The sequence below is a fragment of the Mustela nigripes genome, chromosome 6, assembly GCF_022355385.1.
Source record: "Mustela nigripes isolate SB6536 chromosome 6, MUSNIG.SB6536, whole genome shotgun sequence".
NCBI lineage: Eukaryota > Metazoa > Chordata > Mammalia > Carnivora > Mustelidae > Mustela > Mustela nigripes.
The window spans coordinates 139,042,658-139,063,846 of record NC_081562.1 but is presented as its reverse complement, the minus strand read 5'-3'; the positions used below and the strand labels follow the sequence as shown (position 1 = coordinate 139,063,846).

Sequence of the window (21,189 nt, the reverse complement as noted above, 5' to 3'; positions counted from 1 at the left end):
GGATTGAGTCCCACATCGGGCTCTCTGCTCAGCAGGGAGCCTGCTTCCTCCTCTCTGTCTCTCTGCCTGCCTCTCTGCCTACTTGTGATCTCTCTCTCTCAAATAAATAAATAAAATCTTTTAAAAAAAAAAAAAAAAGAAAGAAATATTCCTACAAATTGCCAGATGCCTCTCCCACTTAAAAGCCACTGATCATAGATGTTTGCAGTATTCTAACTAGCCTCTTGGCTTCTCTGCAGTTCAAATTTTGTATGTTGATGCTAAGTTTTCCTGAGGCATAGCTCAGGTGCCACCCCTTTTTGACCAAAGAAAATCTAAACTTTAAAGCATATCTTCTAGATATCTACTAATTTCTTTTTCTGTGCTCATTATTCATGAACCTAGTATGCCTTTTCCTTTCCATTAAATTAATTTGCACATGACTAAAATTGGCTCAATTCTTGCCACCTTCTTCATGAATAACCTGCAGAAATACTGTTTTAAATACTACCAAGCATAAATAAATACATACATACATACTGCCAAGCACTTTGTCATGTCCACTCCCTCCTTTATGGCTTAGTTAACATTCCATCATGTATTGCATCTATTTATGTACCTTTTTTTTTTCTACTAGATTCTTCAAAGACAAAGTCTTTTTCATTTTCTTGCTGTCTCCCACAGTGTCTATCACAGTGCCTGCATATAGTAGTCAGTAAATCTGTTGAATGAATAAGTGTCCACACAGTTAATAGCATCCGCATTTTATTCTTTGTTAAATTTGTATACCTTTTTAAAACCTGTATACTTTTATTCTTTCATATAGCTTTTGGCATCTACGAGAAGGGATCAAGATAACATGCAAGCTGAACTGAATCGCCTGCAAGCAGAAAATGATGCCTCTAAAGAAGAAGTAAAAGAAGTTTTGCAAGCCTTAGAGGAGCTTGCTGTCAATTATGATCAGAAATCTCAGGAAGTTGAAGATAAAACTAAGGAATATGAATTGCTTAGTGATGAACTAAATCAGAAATCGGTAGGTTATAATTCTGTTTTCTTAATATTTTAGTAAAAGCATTCTTAATTGAAATTAACTAACTTCTTTCTAGTAAGCTTAATACTGATAGTATCTTAAGGCATTCTAAGCCTTAACTTCAGTCCCTCCTTTATATAAAACCTTAGAGGTGAAGGAAGAGAGTTATCTTTTAGTTCCTGAAGATCTGTTAAAAGGTAATTAAAATGCCATTTGAAGACTTGTTGGCTATTCCCAATAGTCTAATGTTAAAGGAAAAATAAGTTTAACTTCTGATTGTTCAGTAGTGTTATTAGATGACTGCTAAGTAAGAAATGTGCACTTAAAAATAAGAGAAGGAGATACAATTTTCTATAACCTGGGTTTTGTTTACTGTTATATTCCCAGTCCCTGGCACAGAGCCTACCTAGTAGCGAAGTGAAGTGAAGGCTCTTCCTTGCGATTCTGCAATAAATAAGGATCTTTATTTGTTATTATTGCTATAAAACAGGATTTGCCACTCTCCTAGAGTGATGCCAAAGGTAGTATATAACTGTGATTGTGACTACTATACTTGCAGTAGCATCATGGAAGAGCCCTCATACTACTAACATTTTATTACTGTCAATACCAACTTCTTGTCTGGAAACCACATCTAGAGTTGAACTCAGTGTCAGTGTTCACTACTTATTTCCCTATCCATGTTCACCTATTTAAAGAAAAGCAGTCAATCTATTTTTAAAGGTTTCATGCCCCTGATGAGAAATTCATTTTTCCCTGTTAATCTCCAAAGTTACAATTTAATAGTATGGAGGTCAAGGTGCCCTTGAGTTTGCATTATTAGCACATCTAATTACTGTTTGGAAGAACAACGGGAATTTCTTACAACTCTAAGCTGTAAGTTGGTCTTCGGTCTCCAGTTTCAGTCTTTATGACAGTTCTCTCTGTGTCTCAGTTACAAAGCTGAATCTGTCAGCACTACGTTGGTAGTAGAAGTGAGAATCCTTACAGTGTTCTATATGTGTACAGCATTGCTACTCAGTTGTTAGAGGAAATACCTGGTGATTTAGATGTTAATATACACTACCTTATGAGACTTGACAGGTATGCCTGGTATTTTAGATTAAATTGGGTGGACACACTACTGGTACTCAGAAACTTAGGAAAATGTCCAGAAGAAACAACAAACCGAAATAATGGAATCTTTATTAAAAGCAACTGCATTTTTTTTTTTTTCAAAGATTTTATTTATTTATTTCACAGATAGAGATCACAAGTAGGCAGAGAGGCAGGCGGGGGTGGGGGAAGCAGGCTCCCCACTGAGCAGAGAGCCCTAGTGCAGGCTCCATCCCAGGACCCTGGGATCATGACCTGAGCCAAAAGGCTTTAACCCACTGAGCCACCCAGGCGCCCCAAGCAACTGCATTTTTTTTTTTTTTTAAGATTTTATTTATTTATTTGCGAGAGAGACAGTGAGAGAGAGCATGAGCGAGGAGAAGGTCAGAGAGAGAAGCAGACTTCCCGTGGAGCTGGGAGCCCGATGCGGGACTCGATCCCAAGACTCTGGGATCATGACCTGAGCCGAAGGCAGTCGTCTAACCAGCTGAGCCACCTAGGCGTCCCGCTACTGCAATTTTTAATGCAACTTACTGACTTTTAATATCTGACCTGTGGTATAGTGATTAGTTTTAATATGGCCAACTGAGGCTGGACTTTTCAAAATTATGGTGATTTTGTTGCTGGTAAAGCAGCTATTATTTTAAACTTAATTAAACTCAGTAATGCTACTTCATCAGTATCTCCTAGATAATTGCTTATGTCATAATATCAAAGAAGTAGTAATTATCAAGTGGACTTTCCCAGTGACTGTATATGTAGAAAATAGATAAAACACACAAAATTCAGTTCTATTCTTACATTATTTTGCTCAGACTCTGTTTCCAAAGATAAGACATATACTATGGTAATAAAAGAAAATTCAATCTAATTATTTTGGAAGTTTCTCACTTCTAGGTAGAAAACATAACCCAGTCTCAAAAATTAGTGAAATGGGGGGATGCTTAGGTGGCTCGGTTGGTTGGGCAACTGCCTTCAGCTCTGGGATGGAGACCCATGTTGGGTTCCTCCCTCTGCTTCTGCCTCTCCCCCTGCCTGTGTTCTCCTGCTCTTTCATTCTCAACTAAATAAATAAAATCTTTAAAAAAATATATAGTGAAATGGTACAAACTGTCTGGTTTTCAAAGAGCATAATCTGGCTACTTTACAGAGTCTGCTAGGTCTAAAATATTTTCTAAGTTTAAATTGGGAGCTATCGGGGCGCCTGGGTGGCTCAGTGGGTTAAGCCGCTGCCTTCGGCTCAGGTCATGATCTCAGGGTCCTGGGATTGAGTCCCACATCGGGCTCTCTGCTCAGCAGGGAGCCTGCTTCCCTCTCTCTCTCTCTCTCTGCCAGCCTCTCTACCTACCTGTGATCTCTCTCTGTCAAATAAAATAAAATAAAATCTTTAAAAAATAAATAAATAAATAAATAAATAAATAAATAAATAAATAAATTGGGAGCTATCCCAGAACTCAGTATAGAAAATAATGCTTTTGTGAGTCCTGGGTGAACTGAAATACCTGTCAATATTTGAAGTAATCTTTCACTTACTAGGTTTAACTGTGCCTTTTGTTTTGGGTTCTGTTAGGCAACCTTAGCAAGTATAGATGCTGAACTTCAGAAACTTAAGGAAATGACCAACCACCAGAAGAAACGAGCTGCTGAGATGATGGCATCTTTACTAAAAGACCTTGCAGAAATCGGAATTGCTGTAGGAAATAATGACGTAAAGGTAAGTATACTAACCAAATACTAAGTATGATTATCAGTAGAGAACTCATACTTCTGTTTACTACTTAACTTTTACAAAGTTCTTTTCATACCCATTATCTCATTCAAAACAACAATGTGTAGAAGATGTAGCTATTAATTTCATTTTAAATAGGTGAGGAAAGAGGAAGAGAATATGAGATGCTCAAAAGCAGTATCATTTATTTGGATCCCTGTTTGGTTCTTTTCTCTACCATGTAATGATTTTACATTTAGAGATCATGTTAATAAATTACTGTACATGAAAGTATATAACTGGGGAACAGTGAAGATTAGCTCAGGGAGTTAACTCATAAATGAATTGGCCTGTGGTTGCTTTTAAATGTTTGAAAAGATAAAAAAAGATGAGCACTACTAATTTTAAAGTTCTATTGTGAAAAATTTCAGACATGTAACAGTAGAGAGAATACTACCTTGAACTTCAGAGTTACTAGTAATCAAAATGTTGCAGTACTTATATGTCTTTTATTCTTTCTAATCTTTTTTAAGATGCTAACATTGGTTATGTTAGCACTGGGCATGTGATAAGAAGAAAAGATTAGTGACCTCGTAAATTTTAAAACTTAGACCAAAAAAAGCAAACTAAAACTCTTAACTGCAAACACATGTATATAATACGAAAGATTTGTATGTTGCAGTAGGTATTTGTTTGGACTTTTTCTTCTTGATTAAAGCTTAATTATGTAATAAAGAACAAACTTACACTAGGGTTTATTGTGACAGCCTACTAAGAATAAGATGCCCAGTTTAACAAGATTTGAAAATGAAATAAAAGTTTCCAATATGGAGTACACATTCCTTCTGTTAATTGTTATTCAAAGCTGCTGTGTGTTGATGGAGGATTCGTCTCCTAATCATTTTTTAATGTTGGCTCATGCCATTGACACAAAAGAAAAATGTTAAATACTGGGTGACTTGACTTACTCTACTTCCCTCCAGAATGTTCCATCTGAATATTGAGGGTGAACTAATATGATAGAGCTATGTGGGACTCTTCGGGGATGAAAAAGTAAATTTTACTTCATACCATTAAACACGAGATAGGTGTTCAAAATTTGTTCTAGATTTGCGTCTTCTTTTTATTTATTTATTTATTTATTTATTTATTAAGATTTTATTTCATTTGAGGGACAGAGAGAATGTGCAGGGTGAAAGGGAGAAGCAAGGCTCCCTGGTGAGCCAGGAGCCTGAGATGGGGCTCAATCCCACAACCCAGGGTTATGACCTCAACCAAAAGCAGATGTTTAGCTTTCTGAACCACTGATGCGCCCGCAGCTTCTTTTTAGAAAAGTCTTTCCATTTTATGTTCAACTAAGTCTTAATTTAAGTGAAAAAGTGGTAAATAGAGAGAAAAGAGAAGGAATTGTTTCTTTTCGGTGGCAGCGCGATTGATAAAATACAGGTTCCTTGACTCCCTAGACTGTTTTTTTTCACTGTACCATTATAGCATTTTGATCTAAGTCAGCCTCACAAATAGGTTCTTTGAAAAAAAAAAGAAAGAAAGAAAAAATAATTCTCAGTATTTTTGTCATTTGTATGTAATTCTTTTCCTCTTAACATCATCATTAAGCATTGCTTTTGCTTTATTAACTTTGTGGTTTTTACATCATGATTCACTCTTTGTGTCGTACACTTAATGGATTTTAACAGATGCATGTTACAAAATATATATATAGATATATATAGAGAGAACAGTTTTCACCTCCTTTACAAATCCCTTGTGCTTTTTGCCCTATTAACCTCTCTCCCCTGAACAACAGCCAGTGTAATCTTTTCTGGTATAGTTTTGCCTTTTTCAAAATACCATATAGTTGGAATCATACAGTATTTTTCATTTTCAACTGGCTTTTCTTAGCAACATGCAGTTAAGTTATTTCATGGCTTGATAGCTCATTTCTTTTATCACCAGATACTCCGCTGTGTGGATATACCAGTTTATCCATTCCTCTATCAAGGGCCATCTTGGTTACTTGAGGTCTTTGGCCATTACACATAAAGCTGCTATAAACATTCGTATGCAAATTTTCCTGTGGACATAACTTTTCAATTCAGTTGGGTAAAAATACCTAGGAGCATAATTGCTAGAACATACGTTAAGAATTGGCTTTATAAGAAACCCCCAAAGTGGCTGTAGCATTTTGTATTATTCCTGTCAGCAGCAAATGAGCGCTCTTGTTACTTCACATGCTGACAAGTATTTGAGGTCATCAGTTTTTTGGTTTGAGATGTATATGTATAGTATTATCTTACTGTTTTAATTTGCAGTGGGATTGTTTGTTTTCTTATCTTGAGTTTTAAAGAGATCTCTGTATGTTGTGGGTAGCAGTCCTTTACAGGTAAGCGTTTTGCACATATTCCTTCCAGTCTGTGGCTTATCTTTTCATTCTCTTAACAGTGTCTTTTACAGAGCAGAAGTTTTTAATTTTAATAAAGTTTAGCTTACAAATTCTTTCTTTGAGGGTTGAGTTTTTTGGCATTGTATCTAAAACTCATGTCCAAACCTAAGGTCACCTAGATTTTCTCCTGTTTTGGAGATTTTTGGTTTTATATAATTTACATTTAGGTCTGTGATCCATTTGGAGTTTTCTTTTTTCTGTAAGGTATAAGGTCTGTCAAGCTTTGTTATTTACATCTGGATTGATAGTTTTTCTGTGACAGCTCATTGAAAAAACTGTCCTTTGTCCCCTGAATTGCCTTTGCCCCTTTGTCAGAGATGGAATGACTGTATTTGTGTGCGTCTGTTCCTGGGCTCTGTTCTGTTCCAGTTACCATCTGTTCTTTTGCCAGTCCCACACCATCTTGATTACTCAAGCTTTAAAATAAATCTTGAAGTTGAGTAGTATCAATCCTCTGACTTTGTTCTTTAGTAGTGTTTGGCTATTCAGGTTTTTTGCCTTTCCCTTTAAACTTTAGTTAGTGTCTGTTGATAAACTTGCAGGGATTGTTATTACGATTATGTTAAATCCGTAGATCAAGTTGGGAAGAACTGACATCTTAATATTGAGTCTTTCTATCGATGAATATGGAATATTTCCCATTTTGTTTCGTTCTTCATTGATTTGCATTATTGATTTTATATTTGCTATATTACATTTATGCCTAAGTATTACTTTTTTCTTTTCATTCTAATGTCTGTGCCACTGGTTTTTTTTTTTTTTTTTTTAAGATTTTATTTATTTATTTGACAGAGAGATCACAAGTAGGCAGAGAGAAAGAGAGAGGGAAGCAGGCTCCCTGCCGAGCAGAGAGCCCGATGCGGGACTCGATCTCAGGACCCTGAGATCATGACCTGAGCCGAAGGCAGCAACTTAACCCACAGAGCCACCCAAGCACCCGCACTGTTTTTTAAATTTCACATTCCCTTCTTCATTGCTGATATAAGAATGTGACTTTTCTTAAGTTAATCTTGTATTCTGCAATATTAACTATAATGGCTTACTGTTTCTAGATGTTGTTGTTTTTTAAACAATCCTGTCTTCTACAAACAAAGGTAGTCTTATTTCTTCTCAAGCTCCACTTAATTTTGACATTGAATACTGTACTGGAATTTTTAATGAAACTTAGGGAATATACAGTCACCACGGTTCTTCTTTATTGAACTTAAAAGTCATCCTTTCTCTGCCCCTAAACATCATTACTAAGTTTTATACTGGGCTTACATATGATTATCAGTGAAGAGGAAATCTAAAAATTGAAAGAGGCAGTGTCTTCAGTTTGTTTTTAGGTTGCATTTGTTGTTTTCCCTTGTAAGCATGTATTAACATTAAGTTTTAGAAAACAAGAAAGGTAAAAATTAAGCTAAGTTTATTTATCCTTTATTAAGAACAATATTTAATGAAAGAAAAACTCCATACTTTTTAATGAATATTGGGTAATACTTATTTTGTTAAAAGATTTTAGAGTCTAATTAGGTAACCACAAACTGGACACTTTCGGTTTTAATTTTTTATTTTATTTTTTTCTTACAGCAGCCTGAAGGAACTGGCATGATAGATGAAGAGTTCACTGTTGCAAGGCTCTACATTAGCAAAATGAAGTCAGAAGTAAAAACAATGGTAAAACGCTGCAAACAGTTAGAAAGCACACAAACTGAGAGCAACAAAAAAATGGAAGAAAATGAAAAGGAATTAGCAGCATGCCAGCTTCGTATCTCTCAAGTATGTATAACAGAACAAAGTTTCTTCACTTTGAACAGCCATATATACATTTTATTGATTATAAAAATTTTAAGGAAAATGACCTTCTGTGGGTTATTTTGGATAACAGTAAAAAGGTCAATTAGTTCTTCCCTCGTTCACTGCAGTATGTGAGTGAATTTAACTGCATTATATTTAGTGACATGTATATGTTATATATAGAAATTTGCTAGAAAATGTGACTGATTTGGCTTTTGAAAAATCTAGAAGAATTCTGGGGTAGACAACTACAGAACCATTTTTCTGGCTTTGGCAACTGAATGGATGAGGCCATTCATCCAAGATAGGAGTTGTAGAAGTAGGGGAAAAGAGTAATGTTAGACGGAGAGACTAGTAAGGATATTGCCTATTTCTGCCTTCAGTACCATAGTTTGCAAGTGTTGTAAGCTATACAGGGGACCGTTTCCTTAATTAAATTATCATTGTAATATTACATGTTTAGATATACAGAGAAAACCTGCTAAGTTCAGATTATTCCTAAGAAAAATGTGCATGAGATTTTTATTTTTTGGCACTTCATATCAGTACATTTTTCCCAAAAGCATGAAGCCAAAATCAAATCATTGACTGAATACCTTCAAAATGTGGAGCAAAAGAAAAGACAGCTAGAGGAATCAGTTGATTCCCTCAGTGAAGAACTAGTCCAGCTTCGAGCACAAGGTATTAACTTTTGATTTTTTTTATGAGTTCTACATATATTGGTTCTTTCTTTAGTATAATTGTAGTAAATTAAATTTACACTGAAAGTAGTGGGAATATGGATAACTTAGAACAGAAATAATATATTTTAAAATGGTTTTGAAACCTATTTTTAAAATTGTGTTTGAATATGGAAGTGGCCAATCTAGGAATTTCCCACAAAGTTATGAGGGGTGTGTGTGGTGGGGGGTGAGGGCGGTGTATAAATCTTAACATAGGGGGATAGAGAAAGCTATTTTAGCCCCTACCATGCCATAACCCATCTGTTCCAGGATTAGGCAAAGAAAATAAGCTAAAATATCAACATAAAGGCTATAACTATATTATTAGTAAACATGTTCTGAGGCCGGAGAGCAAGATATACTATGGAGCATTTAGATAATTTAAAATCAAGTACTGCCAAGCAACAGATCCTTCATAAAACCTTTGACTCCTTGGTATATAGGAAGGACTTTAAGGCTTATTTCTTCCCTATTTTCTCTCTACCCAAACAGAGAAAGTACATGAGATGGAAAAGGAGCACTTAAATAAGGTTCAGACTGCAAATGAAGTTAAGGCAAGTTTGCTGTAACGTTGGATTCTAATGACTTTAATCCATTGTTCTTATTCTTAATCTTGATTAATCTGATTTAAATCCTTTTCTCCCAATAACTTCAGCAAGCGGTTGAACAGCAGATCCAAAGCCACAGAGAAACACATCAAAAACAGATTAGTAGTTTGAGAGATGAAGTTGAGGCAAAAGAAAAACTCATCACTGATCTTCAAGAGTAAGTATACTTTTCTTCCCTCTGAGATATTAGAAACTAACTCAAAAAGATTGTTTAGCAAGAGGAAATACTATCTTTTCAGAAGTGTCCATTTTTCATTGAAAATTTTCATTTTGCCTTGCACGTAAAGAATCTTTTTAGTTAAGAGCATAACTTCTAAGTTCCAGGTGAAATTTTCAGAAAATTGGGTACCTGGGTGGCTCAGTTTGACTCCAGTCATGATCTCAGGGTTATGGGATTGAGCCCCATGTCAAGGCTCCCTGCTTACTGGGGATTCTGTTTCTCCCTCTCATTCTCCCTCTCTCAAATAAATAAAATCTTAAAAAAGAAAAAAGGATTTTAAAAATCAACTTCCTTTTTAAAAATTCCCTAACAGAGAAAAATTTTTGGAAATGTGGGTTTTAGAAGGTTGGAGTTTTTTTTTTTTAAGTTTTTATTTTAATTCAAGAACTTTAAAAAAAACAATTGTATTTTTGGTTTTTCATTTTCTGTGTTTCCATGGCTGTATGTATACATAGCCTAGAATTTATAAAAATTGGAGGTCTGCAACTAAATCATGATTTGAGTAGGAACCAGAGGAGAGTAACAAAAAATGGTGACAAATTTTGATATGTGGGTCTTAATGTTAATGCCTTAATGATAAATACAGAATGAGATTCATGGCTTCAAACCAAAATATGAGAAATATTTCATGACTAAAAGTAGCCAGGTCCTCTTCCTTCCCCTGTGGGGGACAGGATTACAGGTGGTCTTGAGTATTTTAGTAGAGAAAGGATGGAATTTAAGAATTTGAAAGAATTTTAATGGTGCCACTCAGAAAATTGATAGTTTTTTTTATATTGATATTGTGTTACGTTTTTCCTTTTGTCAGCCAAAACCAGAAAATGATGTTAGAGCAGGAACGTCTAAGAGTAGAGCATGAGAAGTTGAAAGCTACAGATCAGGAAAAGAGCAGAAAACTACATGAACTTACGTGAGTAAATGTTTTAATTCAAATTTAAAAACTAACAACTGGGGGCATGTGATTGGTTCAGTCAGTTAAATGTCTGCTTTCATCTTGGGTCGTGACTGTGCTTGAGCCCTGTGTCAGGCTCCCTCTGCTCAGCCAGGAGTCTGCTACTTGCTCTCACGTGCTTTCTCTCTCTTCTCTCACTGTCTCTCTCTCTCAAATAAGTAAATAAAATCTTAAAAAAAAAAAAAAAATCAAAAGTAAATTAGAGGACTGCAGGCATTGCTCTTGGATGTACCCAGTGGACACATTTTTAAGTTTTTATCAGCTAAAGGATATTTTTCTTAAACCTTCTGAATTTTAATATATACCTTAAAATTTGCAAGGTCCTATATTCTTCACTGATGGCAGGCCCAGACTTCTGTCAGGATTTCATTATAAAAATATACCTTAAATATCATTAAGTCATTTAGAAGATTTCAGAATCTGCCACAAAAGCCTTCTGTGAAATTTAAAAAGAAGTGTTCCTCATTTCTTTTACCTGGTGTACTGAGAGATACTTAGTACTCAGTTTTCTAGAATCTCAGCAGGTAGAAAACTCATGACTATAACTTCTCACTTCTTGAATTTATGACAGATGATTTACAAATGGAACTGCTCTTATTAGTACGGTCACATGTCAGGACCAGCTTTCAGAGTTGGTGTTATACAAACTGCCAAATCTCAACCGTAGTTCTGTTTAGAATAATTTTAATATGAAATACATAAAATGTTTTAGTCTTCAATAATTTATAATTCCAAGTTTAAGCAGAATTATTTTGGATAAATAGTAGTTAGTGTGTTCTGTGTGGTATATTCTAAAATATAAGAACCATTCCTTCCTAATTCTTTGAATTCTGCTACATTTTATTTCATCTCTACACTGCTGTAGTAGTAAGTTTTTTGTCTAATAAACTATAGATTTAGAAGGAGATTGTAAGGCGTGTAAAATTTATTTGAAAATAAAACTAACTTCATGGAATCAGAGTTGAAAATATGTATTTTCTGCTGTTTAGAGTCATGCAAGATAGACGAGAACAAGCAAGACAAGATTTGAAGGGTTTGGAAGAGACAGTGGTAAGAAAAGCTCGAAAATAAATAAGATGGTGGGATGTTTAATGGGTTTCCCCTTGGTTATACTAAATATTTAAAGACCAAATTCCAAAAACATTGCTGTTCTTAATTCAAGGCAAAAGAACTTCAGACTTTACACAACCTGCGGAAACTCTTTGTTCAGGACCTCGCCACCAGAGTTAAAAAGGTAATAAGATAATACTGAGGTGGGTATTTATATAAGTGGTGCTCACTATGTCTAATTATTTATATCTGTAAGTGAGTAACTTTACGTTGTCATAACAATTTTTGTATAGATGAGGTTAGAATTTTTAACTTTCAGTGTTTTCATAGTATTCATTGACCTTCTTTTCTTAAGAGTGCCGAGATCGATTCTGATGACACTGGAGGCAGTGCTGCTCAAAAGCAAAAGATCTCCTTTCTTGAAAATAACCTTGAACAACTCACTAAAGTGCACAAACAGGTAACAAAGAATCTATTTTATAGGTAACTGCAAAATTATAAGAAAATAATTGAGGAATGGCAAGTGTTTGAGTATTTCCGAGGTCTAAGGAATTTTCATGCCCTGAGCTATTCTATTGCTTTATCTAACAATTATATAAATAAATCACTAGCAATTTTTAGGGAAGTTAATGTTTTTAACAACCCTATTATCAAGAGGCCAATGAAAATGGGTATTTATTTTCTAGGATTTCAGGCATGTCAGTTTTTCGTACTTATTCATGATAATTTTTAAATATTTAGTAAATAGGACTTTGCAGTTAAAATACAGTAATTTTTGTCTGTCATTTAATGCCCCAGAGTGTGAACTATATGAAATAATGAGGCAGTTCATTTTTTTAAAAAATTGTGCTTATTGTGTGGGTCTTTGTTTTTGTTGTTTTGCTTTTTTGTGGCTTATAATATGTGATTTAATTATTTTTAAAGTTTTTTAGCATACGGAATTGCACATCTTTGTTCATATAAGTGTGATGTTTGTACTAGAGTAAAGGGAATTTTTAGCGGTTTTGCTTTCCACACTTATTTTAATGCTTAAAATGGTATTTACCAGATTAGTACCTTATTTAAGAGACCTAACACTGTTACACCTTATGGTCATTGCCTAGTGAGGAGACAAAATAATTTCCCCTTGCGCCCCCCAAAATTGAGTGAAATTATATCTGTAAGAAATACATATATAGATTATATGCATGGATGTATGTATTCTTTGTGTGTTGCTGCCTAAGTTAAATTGGCTAAATGGAAAATGTTAATATAACATGTAGTTTTACTTTTTTTTCTAAAGAGAAATTATGAAATGTTTGTATTTTCTCAAATCATCTTGTTAAAGCTAAACTACTTATTTTCTTTATGTACTTGTAGTTGGTACGTGATAATGCAGATCTTCGCTGTGAACTTCCTAAGTTGGAAAAGCGACTTAGAGCTACAGCCGAAAGAGTGAAAGCTTTGGAGTCAGCACTGAAAGAAGCCAAAGAAAATGCATCTCGTGATCGCAAACGCTATCAGCAAGAAGTAGATCGTATAAAGGAAGCAGTCAGGTCAAAGAATATGGCCAGAAGAGGACATTCTGCACAAATTGGTTAGTAGAACACATTAAAACCTTTTAAACTTTGCTTGGTTTGAATGTTTTTATTTTCTTGAAAACATAATCTGATTGATTGATTATGTGTTGTTATGGAGGTATTGTATTTCTAATTTACCAAAGAGTGGCATTGTTGGGCATAAAGAGCAGATTGAGGGATAGCTACATTCACAGGACAAGAAAATAAATGAGAACTAGATGGCCATGCAGGAATGGTCAGAAGTGGTGAAACTATATAGAGAGCATTCCTAAAGCAAAGAGAGACTTGCAAGAAAATAAGTGGTCAGTAATAATATTACATGCTTTAGAGTAATCATTCATAGAGGAATAAGGTTTTTAAGAGGCTAGGGATTATATAGGTCCCGGTGAAAAGGTCATAACCAAAAAGAAAATTTTCTGAGGAACAGAATAGCAAAGAAAAACCACATTTGGGAATTGTGAATGAAAAGGAGAGACCTAAACTGTCACTACAGTCATGTGTTAAGATTTATTCTAAAGTCAGTTCTTCTTTTTCATATTAGCTAAGCCTATTCGTCCCGGGCAACATCCAGCGGCTTCTCCAACTCATCCAAGTGCAATTCGTGGAGGAGGTGCATTTGTTCAGAACAGCCAGCCAGTAGCAGTTCGAGGTGGAGGAGGCAAACAAGTGTAATCTTTACACATTACTACAGGTATGTAGTTTAAATCTGGCCTTTAAATTATAGCTCTAAATGGAAATGTTCAGCCATTGATTATTAAAATAAAAATATTACTTTTTTTGGATTTTCGTATTAGTTGGGGTTTTTTTTTTTAATGTGTAAGATACTGGATTGTTTTTAAAAGCTCTTATATTCTGTCTAGTGGAATAGCATGGTTTATAACTATTCCCTTTTATTGGACATTTAATTAAGTTGATTTTTTTCTATATTATCAAATGTGTCACATTTCAGATTTCATATATGGAAATTTCTATTTGGAGAATTTCAAGTGTGAAATACCTTTTTGTGTCCCCTCACCTTTTAGATTATTTTCAGAAGATTCCCAGAAGTGGAATTAAAAGAAAGTGTGAACTTTTTTTTTTTAAGATTTTATTTATTTGACAGCAAGAGAGATTACAAGTAGACAGGCAGGCAGAGAGAGAGGGAAAAGCAGGCTCCTGCTGAGCAGAGAGCCCGATGGAGGGCTTGATCCCAGGACCCTGAGATCAAGATCTGAACTGAAGGCAAGACCCACTGAGCCACCTAGGCATCCCAAGAAAGTGTGAACCATTTTAGGCTCTTGATACATTTTAATACATGGCTCGCCAGAAAGATTAGGTCAAATTGCATATTAGCCAAGGATACTGTCCATTTTGTTGCATCTTCGCCAGCATGGAATATTAATAGTTTTTTTGTGGTTTTTTTTAAGATTTTACTTATTTATTTGAGAGAGAAACGGGAGAGAGAGCGGACACACATGAGTGGTGGGAAGGGGCAGAAGGAGAGGGAGAAGCAGGCTCCCGCTGAGCAAGGAGCCCGATGTGGGGCTCAATTCCAGAACCGTGGGATCATGGCTGGAACCGAAGGCAGATGCTTAACCGACAGAGCCACCCAGGTGCCCCTGGATATTAATAGTTTTTAAGCTTCCGTTTTAATAGTCCAAAATAAACATCTTGTTGATTTATTAAGAACTCGGATTGTTTCGGGGGTGCCTGGGTGGCTCAGTGGGTTAAGCCTCTGCCTTTGGCTCAGGTCACCATCTCAGGGTCCTCTGCTCAGCAGGGATCCTGCTTCCTCGCTCTCTCTGCCTATTTGTGATCTCTGTCTCTGTCAGATAAAATCTTAAAAAAAAAAAAAAAAAGAATTTGGATTGGTTTTTTTTTTTAAGTTATTTCTTTGTCCTTTCCATTTATCTGTTGCAAATGATTTTCCTAACAGATTTGTCTTAATCTGTTTCTGATCACATGAGTGATTGTTCCTTGTAGGAGGATAAAGACTACCTGCAAAGTAGGATATATATATCATCCAAAGATACTGTCCAATACATTGTATCTTTCTGGTGCTTTCTTTGCATATTAGAATATTTAAATTAATTTCAAGGGACACCTGGGTGGTTCAGGTGGGGAGCCTGCTTCTCCCTCTCCCTCTGCCTGCTGCTCCCCCTGCTTGTGCTCTCTCTCTCACAAATAAATAAGATCTTTTAAAAATTAATTTTAAACTGTTGATGAATACTCTTCTACTACTCCTAGTACATATGTTTCTTTGTAGCCTGCTTTTTAAATTTTTATTTATTTTCTTAAGGATTTTATCTATTTGACAGAGAGAGAGACACAATGAGAAAGGGAACGCAAGCAGGGATAGTGGGAGAAGGAGAAGCAGTTTCCTCACTGAGCAGGGAGCCTGATGTGGGGCTCGATCCCAGGACCCTGGGATCATGACCTGAGCTAAAGGCAGACGCTTAACGACTGAGCCACCCAGATGCCCTTGTAACCTGCTTTTTTAACTTAGTAATATGTTCTGAACATTTTTTTGTACAACACAACTAGGTAGTAAGCTGCTGGTATTCCATCATATAGCAGAAACTCCAGTTTTTTGTTGTTTAGAAAAGTGACAGTTTAAATCCCAACTTTCCTATTTTTATGACCATCAGCATATTACTTTTTATAGTATTTGACTTCTTTTTTTTTTTTTTTACTCCTTTAAATTTCTTTTCTTTTTTTTAAGATTTTATTTATTTATTTGACAGAGAGAAATCACAAGTAGATGGAGAGGCAGGCAGAGAGAGAGAGGGAAGCAGGCTCCCTGCTGAGCAGAGAGCCCGACTCGGGCCTCGATCCCAGGACCCTGAGATCATGACCTGAGCCGAAGGCAGCGGCTTAACCCACTGAGCCACCCAGGCGCCCACTCCTTTAAATTTCTTAAGCATGAAAATAAATTATGTATCTGTGGTCTAAAACTAATGTACCTATAAAACAACATTTTTTCCATAACCACAATACATTGCATACAACAAAATATTTTTAATACTATCTAATGCCAGTCCATATTCGGATTTCTCTAATTGTTTTTTTCCCGCCTAAGGCCTTAGGTTTATCTAAACCACGGTATAATCCATGACCACTGTTTACATTCAGTTAGACCTCTGAAGTCTCTTTTAATCTAGAAAAATCCCCCCTTTTTAATGACATTGGTTTACTGAGGAGACTAGGCCAGTTACCTTGAGCATATGCCTCCTCTGGGTGTGTTTCTATATGTGATAGCCTTATTTCTCTATTCCCTATATAATGAAAGCTTTACGAGGTGGGGCGTAAGCATCTTTAACAAGACTACCAAATAAATTAGTATGTGTTGTGTCACATCCGTAGACATACAGTAGATTGCTTTCCTGCCAATTAGAGACGGCCTCTGTTTTTCCCTGTTTGGAGTAATAACTTGCTGAGCCCCTTTGTTAGTGAAATGTAAGTCACTTTTGAGAATTATGCAAGTTAAAATGATGTTACCTAGTACAGAGCAGCTGTTCGGTAATAGGCAGGCTGCCTTTTCTGGAAGTGTAGGTGGGCAAAGGGATTTTCACAGCATAAATAGAGATACAGATAAAAGTTTATTCCTTTTGGGTATTGTCCTCGCATTAGAATTCACTTGTAAACTTTGAACTCCTATCTTGTTTGCAGAGAGGTTAGACCAGGGCCTTTTGTTATGTATAACTTAAGTTTTAGCTAGAAAGTAGAATGCTGATCCCAGTGTAATGACAGCAGTTTAGCACATGAGGGGGATAGCTAACCTAGCCAGACTAGGGTTTGAAGACTTGAAGTAGTAATTATAGAAGTATAGTTGATTACAGGATTGTTTCATTGCTGGTCCAGAAGGATAGTGGTTTTTATTTCTTAAAGCCTTGGATCATTCAGTCTTAAACCATGATTGCGGAGTATATGAGCTTCATAAGTGATAAACTGTTGAAAAGTTGAATAATATGTAGAAAAATGTTTAAATTATTTTTACTTATTAAGCAAAACATTTCAAAACACTGGGTTTATTTCTGGGGAAGACAGCAATGTGTTAATAATACCGATTCTGTTAGAACCCAGTTTTACATGTCTGTTTGTCTTTCTTCCGTAATACTGTCAACAAGTTGACTTTTGGGGTGCCTGGGTGGCTCAGTGGGTTAAAGCCTCTGCCTTCGGCTCAGGTCATGATCCCAGGGTCATGGGATCAAGCCCCGCATTGGGCTCTCTGCTCAGCGGGGAGCCTGCTTCCTCCTCTCTGTCTACCTGCTTCTCTGCCTGCTTGTGATCTCTTGTCTGTCAAATAAATAAATAAAATCTTTAAAAAAAAAAAAAAAAAACAAGTTGAGTTTTCCTAAACACACAGGTAAATGGGCGGCTTAATACAAGAATGCCACCAGGTGACAACAACTGGAGTTGTTTATTTCACTGCTTCTTTTCCTACTGTATCTATCTTGTTTTTACCTATCCCTCTCTCCAACCCACACTTCTTAGTGGTTTGTTTTTTTGTTTTTTTTACAGCTACCATGAATATAACATCATGGTTTTTGGCTTAAGAATGTCACTGACACCGTCCACTGGCTTCCATTTTATTAACCATCTTTTTTTTTTTTTTTTTTTTTTTTAATGTAATTCCTACATATGCTCACTCATAACTCTCTTGGGGAGATAAAAACAAAGAGCTTCTTTGAAGCAGAAGCTAAGTAAAAAGAAAAATGATCAAATCATTTGGGGGCAAGTGGTCTAAGCTATTGGCTAAAATGTTTTTAAATATATTGTTATGTTTTATTTACTTGTTTCATTCTTTTTGTGATTGTTTTAAACTAATTTATATAAATAATTTTTTTGCATCTATTTTCAGGTGTTGAAAATAATTGAAGAATGAAGAGGACATAATATCAGGCAGAGTCATTCAGTGACTATAACCTCTACCCCCTGGGAATTGTAGAATTATAACCCTTTTTTAATGTATAAATTATACCTGGCCTGTACAGCCGTTTCCTACCCACTCTTCTTGTAAACTCTGCTGCTTCCCAACACAACTAGAGTGCAATTTTGGCGTCTTAGGAGGGGAAAAGATGACAGTTTACAACTGTGATTCTATTTATTACACAGTTTGTCTTTTGTGTCTTAAATTTAGTCTTCATTGTGCCAAGCTAATTGTACCATATAGGATTGTGCTTTTTGTACTTGTTTGTTTGTTTGTTTGTGTTTGTTTTTTAATCTCAGTTTAAGTTACCTAGCTGCTACTGCTTCTTACTTTTCTTAATAAAATGTCTTCCTTACTTTAGGGAAAATGGAACATTTAGATTAAATGTCTTTAATTTCACCACCTAAAACACTACATGCCCACAAAATCTACCAGGTCAGTACTGTACTTTAAAATCCCTTGAAATGATTTCAGAGTTAAAATTATTTGTACTGTGTCTGAAGTTGCTTCTGAAAACTACTGTTTGAGCACTGAAACCTTAAAACTGCGTAACAAGGCATTTGAGACTGAGCACAGCTAATTAATTGTCTTCATGAAATGCCTGTTGCTGAATTATCTTGAATAGAAATATTTTATAATATCAAAAGCAAATCTCCATTTAAGAAAGAGGATTTGGAGAAGGAATTCTATTTCTCTTCCCAGTTCTATAATCAACATGGCGGGATGGAATGAAAACACTCTGCTTCATTCTGGTGAGCCTGTTAATTAATGTAAGAATTAGATACTGATTTGTCATCTTCTTATAATGAAATGAAGTAAGATACTACAGGTTTAAACAGCATTTATATTCTTAACTACTGTATTGGTTGATCTAAATTTATAGCCAATGGAAATTGAGAAAAATTGTGGAGAACTTAATGGTGAGCTTATAAATCTAGAGGTGAATTTTGGTCTGAAATCCCTGAGGTATTTTTAACCTGCTACATTAAGTCATACACTATAATTTATTTCTTATTTAGTTAGTCTAGAAATAGCAAAGTGCAAGTCACTAATAATCCTCAAAGAAATTTTGTTGGCTATAGCCCATAATTTGGTAATTTGTACTAAGTGTATCCATTTTTGCCACTTCTTCCTCAGCTTATAAAACGACGTCAAAAGTTTATTTTCAGAAGTTCAAAATGTAGTAGGGAGGGAGATTTAAATATTTGCCTCATCTGTGTGTGGGGTGACTATACTTATATTAGCAGAAATTTGCAGATAATGATGATTTTAAGGTGATTCAGTCAATAGAGAAAGTTGGAAAATTCTGTATTGGGATCTGGCTGGCAGAATTAACTTTTTGAAAAAGTTTTATACACAGATATTTGTATTAAATTTGGAGCCATAGTCAGAAGACTCAGATCATAATTGGCTTATTTTTCTATTTAACTATTGTAATTTCCACTTTTATAATAGTTTTGATTTAAAAGATAAATTTATTTATTTATTTTTTTAACACTCAAAAGTCCTTGCTGTTGTAGTCTGCAACCTTCAAAATGATGGTGTTGCTTTTCAGATTGGTCAAAAGAAACACTCCAGAAATTGAGATGAAAACTTGGTGTGCAGCAAGATTGAAGTAATACAGTTAACTTTAAAAAAAAAAAAAAAAAAGAAAGTGCTATAGCCTATTTATGGTGATAGTTTTCTAAATGGAGAACTGTTGGGCTGCATTTACATAGACATTATTTTGTTTCAAAAGAAAGCTTGCTTCTTTGGCAGTATTCTTAAATGAAGCAGAATTTTTTTTCTCTTTTATCTGAACATTATGGTAGTTTCATTCTTGTAAGATGTATCACGGGTATTGGTGCTGTGTAACAAACAATTGTAATTAGCATGTGGTTCAGAATTCACAATGTTAGGGTTTTTTAAAATACTGAAATGGTTCTTTTCTATTTATAATTTCAGACTTTCACGAAGTGTACAAAGAATTTCATAAATTAGTTTTTCAGTGAATTGCTCTTTTTGCTATGGTAGGTCATTAAACACAAGATTTACTCTTATAAAATTTCTGATCATCTGGAACATTGACACTTGTTTCAATTTGCGGTGTCTTTTTTTTTTTTTTTTTTTTTTTTTTGACTATTAACGTTCCTCTGAATGGTATTGATAAATGGTTCAGAAGAGAAACTCAATGAAATAAAAGTAATATTTATTCATGGTGATCAATTAAATTATTTGTCTAATTTAAGCAAGCTACTGTTCATAACTTTCAATTTGATAGAAGGTGACAGAAAAGAATCTGAATATACCTGTGGAATATGTTGGTTTATTTTCAGTGCTTGAAGACACACTCAAAGATAATTGGTTTGGGAAGACGCCATATAATCTTTAAGTTTTAAGTTAACCTGCATGCTGTAAATGTGTTTTATGTTTAAATAAAGAAGAAAAATTTTTTGAAATGTTGTAACTTTCTTAAAACTTATTTAGTGAAGTATTAGGTTGATTTCATATGACTGAGTGGCCTTTGTCTTGCAGGTGGTGACTAAAATGTTATATTCGTTCATATTTTGTTTCCTAATGTATTGCATACTCTTTGGACAGTGGGTATTAAGTATGTAGGCTAAAAAATTAGAGCCAGAAGTGAATCCTCAATCTCACCTGTTACTTTAGTGTAGCCTTCCTGCATGATTCTGTTCATCTGATCTCGATTGTTTTATTAACCTGTATAAGAAGTGTTTGTTTTTCAGTACTTACGCAGTGGTCCTTAATGGTCATTCAGACCTAGTTGAAGAAAACTAAAGAAAGACTACTCATGAATTCTAGTGGTGATTTGGCTTTTTGTTGGGGGTGGGGGAGAGGGATAATCTTAAATTCTTCGTTATAGAAATGTTTAATCACATATAAAAGCATGTAGTAAATGATGAAGATTCAAGTACCTATCACTCTATTTCAATAGTTAATTGGCTCGTGGCTAATCTTGTTCCATCCATAACCACACTTGTGTGTCCCCTCTCCCCTATTATTTGGACTCAATCCCAAATGTCATATGCATTTATTCATAAGTATTTCAGCATATATATTAAAATACATACTCTTTAAAACACACAAAAAAGTTTCCTAAACAAAATTTCAATGTTTATAAACTCCGAATCAAGACCC

General features: G+C 35.0%; 1 protein-coding gene across 1 annotated transcript in view; it reads left to right on the top strand.

Moving 5' to 3' along the window:
• The window catches only part of KIF5B (kinesin family member 5B), a 46,516-nt gene extending 26,027 nt beyond the window's left edge, over positions 1–20,489 (top strand). The window contains exons 14-26 of the mRNA XM_059404366.1: positions 806–1,012; positions 3,675–3,818; positions 7,825–8,013; positions 8,595–8,712; positions 9,246–9,307; positions 9,409–9,518; positions 10,390–10,491; positions 11,523–11,583; positions 11,696–11,767; positions 11,939–12,043; positions 12,943–13,159; positions 13,684–13,833; positions 17,983–20,489. Of these exons, the coding sequence (XP_059260349.1) occupies positions 806–1,012; positions 3,675–3,818; positions 7,825–8,013; positions 8,595–8,712; positions 9,246–9,307; positions 9,409–9,518; positions 10,390–10,491; positions 11,523–11,583; positions 11,696–11,767; positions 11,939–12,043; positions 12,943–13,159; positions 13,684–13,814 (1,518 nt within the window). The 3' untranslated portion in view covers positions 13,815–13,833; positions 17,983–20,489. The remainder of the gene's footprint in view (positions 1–805; positions 1,013–3,674; positions 3,819–7,824; positions 8,014–8,594; positions 8,713–9,245; positions 9,308–9,408; positions 9,519–10,389; positions 10,492–11,522; positions 11,584–11,695; positions 11,768–11,938; positions 12,044–12,942; positions 13,160–13,683; positions 13,834–17,982) is intronic.
• Positions 20,490–21,189: the final 700 nt, after the last annotated feature.